This window comes from Colossoma macropomum, unplaced genomic scaffold (assembly GCF_904425465.1).
Source record: "Colossoma macropomum unplaced genomic scaffold, Colossoma_macropomum, whole genome shotgun sequence".
NCBI classification, from domain to species: domain Eukaryota; kingdom Metazoa; phylum Chordata; class Actinopteri; order Characiformes; family Serrasalmidae; genus Colossoma; species Colossoma macropomum.
The window spans coordinates 1-10,397 of record NW_023494920.1 but is presented as its reverse complement, the minus strand read 5'-3'; the positions used below and the strand labels follow the sequence as shown (position 1 = coordinate 10,397).

The following is a 10,397-nucleotide window of genomic DNA, read 5'->3' as shown; positions in this document are numbered from 1 at the left end:
TGCACCCTCAAACAAGAAATCATGAAAAGACAGTCTCGTGGAAATCTGAATTTTATTTGCTTTTTTGAAATAACCTGTAAATATAAACATTTTGAATGTTTCAGCCTTTACGGTTCACTCTCCAGCCCATTCTAAGAAACTAAGCAACAAAAACAGCCTGCTTTGAATTTATCAGATGTTATCAGTTAAGATGTCTCAGTGCATTTACATATTACAAATGCAGTTTAGACTGCCTATTCACAAACTGCAGACATTCTGTAGCAGAATTAGTCAAGTAAATATATGGGGAAATGAGTAAATGTTGTGCAGCTTTCCGAAGCATCCACACATCCTAAAGGAGTAGCTGAGGTGTGCCTATATCTGTATTTTACTTAGAATGCAGCTCAGCCAATCAGATTTTAGGACCGGAACTATCCGTTTTATAATGCAGAATCTAATGTGAGTTAAGGTGCCTGTAGAGAGTCAAAAGGTAAAGCCAGTCTCTTTGGGTTTACTTTGTACCGTTTTTGCTGCGCTCAGAGAAACCGCTGTGGTCTTTACATACACTAGCCTTTATCTTTTTAGAGCTAGAAAGCAATATATACATGTGTCTATATAATGTTCATTTCTGTTTTTTAAAATTTTACCCAATAAAATCTTTTAAATTTACTAAAGTTGCAAAATACAGTTTTTACAAGTGAAGGAACATCCAGAATAAGCTAAGCCATTGTTAATCTACACAAAAAACCAGGGTCCTAGTTATTTAGCAACTGTTGTTGTAGACCGTGTGAGCTAACTTAACTAGCTAACGGACGTCGTCTTATGAAATAACGTTAGCTGTGGCTAGCCAATTTATTGCTTATGGATTTACGTAGCTATCTCTTATAAGATATAATAAGATTTCAGCATAGACATTACCTTTCCTTACAAGGGGAATTTTTACACTTTCCATAAAGTAATCGTAAAACAGTTGTTTATATAAAAAATATTGTTAGCTAGCGAGCTAAGCTAGCAGGTTTGACAGCCGTTAACATTACGTTTTCTAGCGTTAGCTTAGTCAATAATAACAGTTACCCTTTTCTCGTCGTTGGTTCCGAGCTTACTCAGGCGAAGAGATGAAGCGACAGCAGAGTAAAATCTGCCACCGTCATCTACATCTGTTCTTCTCGAAAAGCCGTTGCCAATTTTCGAGAAAGTTTGTCGCCTCTCCCCAGTTGTGTGACCGCAGGCGGCGCTATTTCGCTGTCCTGTCCACACGCACGAGCGCTTTACGCAGACTACGTAAGCTACGCCGACGCCCTTGCGTTTCTCGTTCTGCTGCATTCAGCAAGCCTGACGATGACGATGGCAAATGCGTGTTTACGTTTTTTTATTTAGGAAGGCAAAACGCCAGGCACAATAAAAAATGTAAAATGTTAATACACACACTACACTTACACTACAACCGTCCAAATTATATGTTAAATTTTGTCAATCACACATAATACCTTAATATCATAACAAAACTGCTGAAAGAATTATATTACTCATCTTGTTCCTGTGCTAAACAGATAAGCTGTACCAGTTCTAGGCTGCTGCTAATCAGGCTTCATTCAGACAGCTCGGTAAAGTTAGGTTAATGTTGGATATTCAGCGGATATTAGCATTGTATCGTAACACGAAGTGTCGACTGACTCGATGCTCTGGTATCAAGCAGAACATCTGTAGTGACCCTTTTTCATGAAAGAAGAGCCAAGTAAGTGAATGACTGCACGTGACACGCCAATTAAATCTAATTTAATGAAGTTTGAGTTTTACATTACGTTTAGGTCACATCTTCTGTCAGTTTATTGGTCCGTTGCAAAGCAGAAATCTGATTATTGTCCGAATCATGTAGACCCAGAGTTTCCTATTTTCTGATTACTCAAGTAATCGTTGATCGGATTACTGACAAAATCTGATTTTCTACAGGTTTAGGATTACTAGGTGCGTGTGAGCGGCCTGGCACCCAAAAATATCTACCGGAAAGCTCTGTGGTCAGAAACTGACCATTGATGAACAGCTAGAGGATTCCTAATACAAATGATGCATTAGCAGATTTGCTACGATCTCTGACTTACTGAACAATGACACTGACCGGTATACAAACATAGCACCACAAACACCATGTTAGAGTCACTCAAATAATATCTGATTAACAGTGGTCCTGTGGCCAGAAACTGACCAATAATGGCTGTACAGGAGGGCTGACTAACTGTGCATGCAGTTATTAATTGCACACCTCTATAGTGGACATATAAAATGGGCAAATCTTAAAAGTTTCAGTACTGTTTATTTGCCAAACTTACATTATTAACAACATTATTTGCCTTTTAAGGGATAAAACTAAACTGGCATTTAATTTTTCCTATTTTAAATAAATTGCCTATTTAACATGATATATAACATGAATCAAATAAAGTGATACATCGAGTGTAAGACGCAAGGAGATATTTAGCTTGCTGGCCTCTTTCATACAGGAGGGCGCCCTCGTGTGGTCATTCACGAACATGCACATGATGCAGCAAACAAGAAACAAAACAAAATGCCAGAACAAAACACACATAAGGAGTATTATAACCAGAGATGGTAACATGAATGACTTACAGTTTTTTATATGTTATGTTATAATGAGGTGATGCAGAATGAGTTGTAATCTTTTAGAAATGGTTATTTCTAATGGTTACATCTTGCTTGATGCAGATATTCTATGAGTTCAGATGGTTTGCCAGTTTAGATCTTATCATTTTCTCTGTAATGTTAATATTAGAAATGCATACTCAGAAAATTGGTTGAACAAAGCAGATAAGGGTTGGTTTTACATTCAAATAATGCTCTCTTGTTTCATGTATTGTATTTTCCTTTATTTAATGTCCTATGTTCTTTTGCAAACTCATGAATAGTCTGAAAATGTCAATACAGGACATGTTTGAATGTTCAGCAAGTATAATCTACATAGATGTTGTAGTGTTACCTACTATTAAAAGAGACACAGCTTTAGCACAAGTCGTGGTGCTTTATTAATCAGCTGTTGTTGGCCACAGCCATTCAGTGTTACTGAAAGCAGAACTGCAGTTAAAGAAAGTTATGCAAAGCCATTTTTCAAAACACGATTCCTCCAATTCCTCCTGGTTTACTCCCTCTAAAAGTTTAAGTTTATTGGCTCCTCCTTAAAGGGGATGTTACTCTTGCGTCATTTTCCCCCCTCTGATGAGGTCTGATGAGCTCCTCATATTTCCTGTGATCTCCTCCACCTCTCTTTGTCTTTTGATGCTTTTCTTCCTCTTTTAATTCTTCTTTATTGTCTGTGTGTTTGGCTTTGTTCTCCAGGTTAGTCTCTGCTTCCTTCAGCTTTCTTTTCTTGAATTAAGCTCCTTAAGTTCTTCAGAACAGAAAGCCTCTCCTTTTTCAATTATGAAATTTAGATTTGATTATAATGAATGAACTTGTTTCGTCACATTTGGGATATATATATATATAAAACTCAGTGTTGAATTATCACGTACAAGGAGACCATACATCCTCTTTTCTGGGACCCAAAAAACAGCAGTGTAGTGATAAGCTCAGTTGTGAATAGGGAAAATTATCTGATAATCTCTCTTTGAACACCATGATGTCTTAATAAACATACCGAACATACTTACAGCTTTCTTTCATTTACATTTGCCTCAACCCAAAACACACCCAATTCACATTCTGATTGTTGTGGAAATCTAACAACTGTGAAAAGCTACTGTAGTCAGCCTATATAATTGTGACCATCTCAAATAATCACAATTAGGTGATTACATAATAATTGTGACAGGCCTGTTGATAAACACACAACTCAGCTAACATCACTGTTATCAACTGTCAAAATAAAGCTCTGAAATATTTTGTGATGTTCAGCAAAGTGGTAGAAGTATATATGAAATCAGAAACAGAGCATCAGCAGATATCACACTATTGGTAACATTACACAAGCTTGTGATCTTATCACTGTTTCAAACTCAGAGACACTGATGTAGGAAATGAAGAAAATATTTGTTTATTCAATATTTAGTAACCGTACACACCTTCAGAATACATAGCAATAAACAGTTCTTGTGATATAAAATCTTTACACTTCTATTAAACTGAGAGTTGTTCTACACTGTAATGTTAAAGAGTGAAGAAAAAGCTCTTTATGAATGAGGTTTTGTATTAAACTACATCTGGAGACATTTGGAACATTCAAAACATTCAGTCTGTTCTCTGACCACAAGAGGGCAGCAGCATCTAAATGGACTGAACCTGCTTTCATTCCTTTACTCCTCTTAAACTGAGTGCTTTTATGGCTTTAATGGCTGTTTTTCCTCGTTTTTTCTTTTCTGTTTGTTCGCCACAATCTATCAGCTCAGTAGTTTCCATGTTATTTACTCAGTAGTTTACTATGTTAAATGGAGCTATAAAGTCTCTCTGCAGCTACAAACCACAGTATAGCCTTTTTGTCATTTTAAACACTTTTTCAACACTTTTAAAACACACACACACACACACACAACACAACATACACATATATATATATATATATATATATATATATATATGCGCAAATAAACAATACAGTAAAAAGTAACAACAATTTCTTGATATTTTGTGAGCTACTCTTTTTGGCTACAGATTTCTCCTGGACACCCTGAGCCATAGATCAGCACAACATAACAAAGTCCTGATTAGATAAACCAGGTACTGGATCATTACTACAATTAATACTGTATTAAGACTTCCCTGAGGAGAGATTTGAAAAGGGTTAAACAAACACAATGACAAACATAAAATCAATACTTCTTGTATTAATGTTATTTGTATTTATTCTAATGTTAGTGTTTTTCTGAGCAAGTAAACGCTTACAGCTTTTTAAATATAATAATATAATAATCTCAGGTGCCTAACACAAAAAAGCAGAATACTAAACAGTACATGCTGCTATAGATTTATATAAAACATAATTGTGCAATAAGCATTTGACAGTAAAATTAAAGTGCTGATTGAGTGAGAGTCAAACTAACGTACCATCAACAACTGACTGAGCTCTGAGTCTCCTTCTGCACTCGGACTGCACCGAAGAGTCTCAGCTCAGAGCTTCATCATCGTCTTCTGAACAGTGTAGAAAAACTCCACAACTCAGACATTTTCAACAATAATCTCATCACTTCTTATATCAATCAAAAGAATGCTTGTGTAATGCACTGTTACACTGCACAGGTTAATGTAAATATGATGATTCCTGTTCTCTCCACACCAAGTGAACAGACTTTCTCCCAGAAGAAGCCATGCCAGCAGCAGAATCACCATCATTTCCACTGACACAAGCATAAGCAGCATGAGTACGCCTGTTTTTACCCACCATCCACTCAACTTGATGGATGGGAATTTTGAGTTTAATTAAGGATTATCTTCTAGTGGAGGAAGGGTTGATGTTAGTCAGCAGTATAATTTTATAAAGTGAAAACAGATTTTTTCTGTACAACCCCCAGTTGCTCCATATCTGCGAATTCCATCTCATTCACACATACATTAGCATATGTCCTGCGGAGTGGAGCACTAAGAAAGTTATACAGATATTCCTTTTCCTAGACAGATAAATGGTCAATAGAAATGTCATTTAGCAAAGTGCATGGTATATTTGTTTATCCTCGGCAGCATTCTGATTTATGATTAGGCCAAAGTTTCAAGCCTGGTGGACCAACCGGGAAATCTGTTTGCAGCATGGAATGTTTAACTAGTATTTTGTCATGAATGAATCTATATTAATAAAATTTAATTGGTTTTCATGGCTTATTTCAGTGTATTTTGCTGCGTGACGCGCTCAGTGTAAGGAAAAAATCAGCGCCTGGTCTATTCTCTAAAATCCTGTGCTCTGGGACGCTCTGCTGCTTCGCTCGTGCAGCCTGTGTGCAAGTGTTGACCTGTTAACGCCGGAATGAAAATCAAGCTGTTCCGCGTTCCTCAAGCCACGCAGAGGTAGCATGTGGAATCAGAGTCCAACAACAATGACGCAGTAAAACTTCTTAAAGTGACAGTACAGCATTAAACAGCATAGAAGCTTAATATTTTGCTGTTTTACTTAATTTACAAGCCTAAGTTATATAAACTACATACATAGCTTACTGTTTAGAGTAGCAGATCCAATACTGTGCTGCCCAACCCTATAATGTCTACATGTGCTACATCTATTTACACATTAAAAAGAGTTTTGACACATTTTAAAGCACAGTAAATGTTGTTAAAAGTGCATTTATACTTAAGTAGCAGCAATAATAAAATACGATGTCAAGCCTATAATAACAGAAGAACCATTTGTGGTGCTGTACAGAACGCTTTTCATCTACAGCACATTTTCCATCAATCTGAAGAACACTTTCACAATGCAATGAACCCTTTAATCATGCAAAGGGTTCTTTGAGTGTTCGTTGTTCTATATAGAAGCATCTTCTTTACTAAAGAACCCTTGAAGAACTATATTTTTAAGTGTGTAGTTTCATCTTTCCAATTATTTACTTATATTCATGAGTAAAGCTCTTTGAGATTTTGTAGACAAAATGAAAACTGCTACATACACACATAATTATTATTATATTCTTATCACATACCGTGACAGAGAAGGCAGCCAAGGGAAAAATTCAGTCATTCTGAGCTCACTTCTCAAATCAGTGCTTCTGCTATGACTGGAAGTCAGTCAGGAGCTCTCACTGATCTGACCGAGTGGTTATAACTGGATCACTGAGAGTTCCCCAAAGGAGCCGTTGTGTTAACCTGCTAAACAGTCCTCTAGTGTCCTCCTGATGATCATCTCCTTCTGCTGTGATTCCCCCTCTGACTCCCTTTCTGACTCCCTCTCTGAGTTTCCGTCTCAGTGTTTCTATCTCTCTCTCCTTTTCATCCATCCTACAATCAAAATCTTTCTGTTTCTTTGTCATGACTTCCCACATTTTCTGCTGGAGTTCAGGCAGGATGATCTTCATGAGGTTCTTCTCTGCTTCCATCTTGGCTTCTCCTTCATACGTCTCCCTGATCTCCTCCATCTCCTCTCTGTGTTTCTCCTCCATCTCTTTCTTCTCTTTTTCAGTCTCTTCTTTCAGCCTCTCCAGCTCCAACTGAACCTCATTCCTCTGCTGAATCTCTCTCTCCAGTTTTCTCTCTAGTTCTACTTTTCTCTTCTCATCTCTTTCCTCTTCTAGCAGTTTCTCAAGTTTAGTTATTCGCTCTTTATGCTGAGTAATTTGTGTTTGAAAGTTAGCAGTTGATTCTTGATACTTTATTACAATCTCTTGTACATGCCTCTCCAGCTTCTCTTTTGTTTCTTTTTCTTGTCTCTCTCTCATCTCCTCTCTTTCTCTCACAATTCTTTTCTCTATCTCTCTGATCTGAGATTCTGCCTCCAGGTAGATCTCACTGCTGTAGAATTTCTCTCTGTTTCCTTCCTCTATCTTCTCGATCGTCTCCAGCAGCTCTGAGGTTTGAGAACCATCTCCACTCTCCTTAATGCTGAGACAGTGAAACCTGTTCCCACATTTCTCTACGAGTCTCTGGACCTCCTGGTTTCCTGACTGGATAAACTTTTCAATGTTCTTCTCTTGGACTTCTTTCAGTCACAGTGAAAAGGATCATGGTGTTTCTCCAACATCTCTCTCCAAAAATCTCCTCCATTTTCTCCAGCATGCCTCTCTCCTCTCCTGTAGACTGCTTCACTGGTATGACTAGGAGGAAGGCGTGGGGTCCTGGGGACAGACAGACGGACACAGAGTCCCACGTCCTGTCTCAGCTCCTCCAGAGAGAGTCCAGGACAGAACCAGTCAGGAGTGTCCACCACAGTCACCTGCCTCCCAGCCACCTCCCCCTGTCTGCTCTCACTCTGCTGCCTCACTGTAGACGCTCCAGCCTGGCTCCTCTCCTCTCTGCCCAGGATGGTGTTTCCTGCTGCTCTCTTCCCACATCCAGTCCTCCCCAGCAGCACCACCCTGAGCTCTGATACAGGAACTGACTCTGGAGAAGCTGAACTAGAGGATTCTCCACCCACTGCAAATCAAAAGAAACGAGTTATTGGTAACAATTTAATAATAACAGAACCTTATGACTACCAAATATAATAGTTATCTTGTTTACAACTATGTAATTGCTAAATGTAGATAAATAAATGCTTTACTGTTTTAATTAATAACCTTTTCATTAAGCAACATACAAATAATTAATCATTAATTTGAATGATAGATAACTAAGTATAAATAACAGCTTGATAATAATTATTTTTTTGATCATAACTCATAGATAATAAAATATTTGATATTTGATAACTTGATATTTGATAACTTGATATTTGATAACTTCATATTATGTACTTAGTTGCATACAACCATTTCATTTTACACAAATCGCAGTTTATAACACTTTATATATCTACATATACTTTACACATCTACATAACTGACATTTTTCTGAAACGTACATCATCTATATTATGAAATTTCCATATACATTCATAGAAATATACATCAAACATTTAAACTACACTTGAAAAGGCCTTTAAAAAAACTGATATGAAAAATATTTACTTTTTGGATGAAACAAGTTGTTACTGTTTGTTCTTCTCAGCGGTGCTGCTGAAGTCTTTCCACGCACTGTGAAACAGCAGACAGAATGGAGAACCTCAAACAGTCTAGGACAAGTTTTACATTTTCTTGTTTTGGTTTCACTTGACATAAATAACAAATTTGTATAAAATTGCATTCAGATTTTATGTGTTAATTTATATCTAAACTGTTTAATACCAATGCATGTGATCAGTTTGCCATACAAATGTACACGTTTTAAATGTGCAAAGTATTTTTAACCGGGGTGTCACTAGGCCATTTTTTTTTTTGGTGGGGGGGGGTGCGGGGTGTTCATTACTAATTAATGTCACTAATAAGTAGTTCTCATTCATTATTCAGTGGTGCTACTGTGTGTCCAAATTCACAATATACTGTGATTGTGATACTGAATTGTGGAGGTGGAAGGAGGTGATTCTGCTCTAACCCACCGCTGCCTCGGTGGTGCTAACAGAGATTTTCTAACATAACATAAGATGAGATCCTCTGCTGTTTAGCATTGGGTAAAAAGTGTAAAACCCAACTCAGCCAATCATATCAGACCTTGTAAGTTGTAAGCCAGTCATATCAGACATGGGGGGAGGGGCTCTGGTGGTTCTTTCTCTGAAAAGTATTATTCAAAATACATCATATGCATAAGAGTGAAACAGTGAGTGGCTACAGAGTGAAAATACCTAGTGTCACCAAGTAGTCCTATTTTTGATCAACAGTTTTTTGCCTATTGCTAGTCTAAAAGTTCATGATAAACATTTCAGGGCCATAAATGACCCTCTAGTAAAGGTTTAGCCCCCCACCAATCCGTGAATTTCTAGTGACACCCATGTTTTAACCTTTTTACATACTTACAGTCATTCTCCTTACTGAGTCTTCTTCTGACTGCTTCTAGTGAGTCTGGTCTTTCTTGCAGCTGCTTGATTCTCTCACATAGAAGTCTCTCCTTCTCAAGCTGTTTGTCTTTTTCACTCATTTCAGTTTTCTGTTGTTCCAGTAGGATCATCATCTCCTGTAGTTTGCTGCTCTTGTCCTGCAGTTCCTTTCTCAGAGTCTCCAGCTGCTTTTTACTGTTTTTAATTTGTTTGTTTTTCTCTTCTAAAATCTTATTTCTCTCCTCTAGTTGCTTTTTGTTTTCTTTCTCCATCTCTGAGAGGCTTTTTTTCAGTATTTCTAACTCTTGGTCTTTTTCATTCATCCTACTATCAAATGCTTTCTGTTTGTTTGTTATGACGGCCTGAGTGACAAATTCAGGCAGGTTCCTGATGAAGTATCTGTCAGCTTTTACTGCATTCTTCTCTCTCATCTTCATCTCTAGTCTGTGACTCGTCACCATCATCCTCCTCTCCTCCTGCATCCTTTCGAGCCCTTGTTTAGCTTTCTTCATCTGCTCATCTTCTCTCTTCACTTCTCTCTCCAGCTCTCTTCTCTTCCCAATATTTTTTTCCTGTGTTAACTTTCGCTTACATGCGTGTTTTTGGTTTTCGTGCTGCTTTATCATTTCCTTCAGCATTTCAACTGGTTCTGCTGAGCTCCTCAAATCATCCACAACAGCTCTCATTTTTCCTCTCATCTCCTCTTCCTCTCTTTGTCTTATCTCCACTCTTTCTCTCATTATTCTTTCCTGCATCTCTCTGGTCTCCAGACTGATCTCTCTGATGCTCTCTCTCTCCTCTTGTTGCTTTTCCTCCTCTTTTAATTCTTCTTCGTTGTCTGTTTGTTTGGCTGTGTTCTCCAGTTCAGTCTCAGCTTCCTTTAGTTGTTCCTTCTCTGCCTTCTTTTCTTCGATTAAGGCCATCA

The 10,397-nt window shown here is 37.7% G+C and overlaps 1 protein-coding gene across 1 annotated transcript; it reads right to left on the bottom strand.

The window, feature by feature from the left end:
• Window positions 1–7,599: 7,599 nt before the first annotated feature.
• On the bottom strand, window positions 7,600–10,388 carry LOC118800594 (trichohyalin-like). Its single transcript, XM_036560861.1, has 3 exons — window positions 9,453–10,388; window positions 8,571–8,636; window positions 7,600–8,037 (listed from the first exon to the last, which is right to left on the bottom strand). The coding sequence occupies exons 1-3, from the start codon at window positions 10,225–10,227 to the stop codon at window positions 7,607–7,609; spliced, it is 1,272 nt and encodes a 423-aa protein (XP_036416754.1). The 5' UTR covers window positions 10,228–10,388; the 3' UTR covers window positions 7,600–7,606.
• Between the last annotated feature and the right edge of the window lie 9 nt (window positions 10,389–10,397).

Bases quoted from the DNA above. Each gene is read 5' to 3' on its own strand.
- LOC118800594 (XM_036560861.1), bottom strand. From the start codon at position 10,227: ATGCAGGAAAGAATAATGAGAGAAAGAGTGGAGATAAGACAAAGAGAG. The intron at 8,637-9,452 runs GTAAGTATGTAA...GCTGTTTCACAG, and splicing joins ACTCAGTAAGGAGAATGACT to TGCGTGGAAAGACTTCAGCA. The intron at 8,038-8,570 runs GTAAATATTTTT...TTTGATTTGCAG, and splicing joins CAACTTGTTTCATCCAAAAA to TGGGTGGAGAATCCTCTAGT.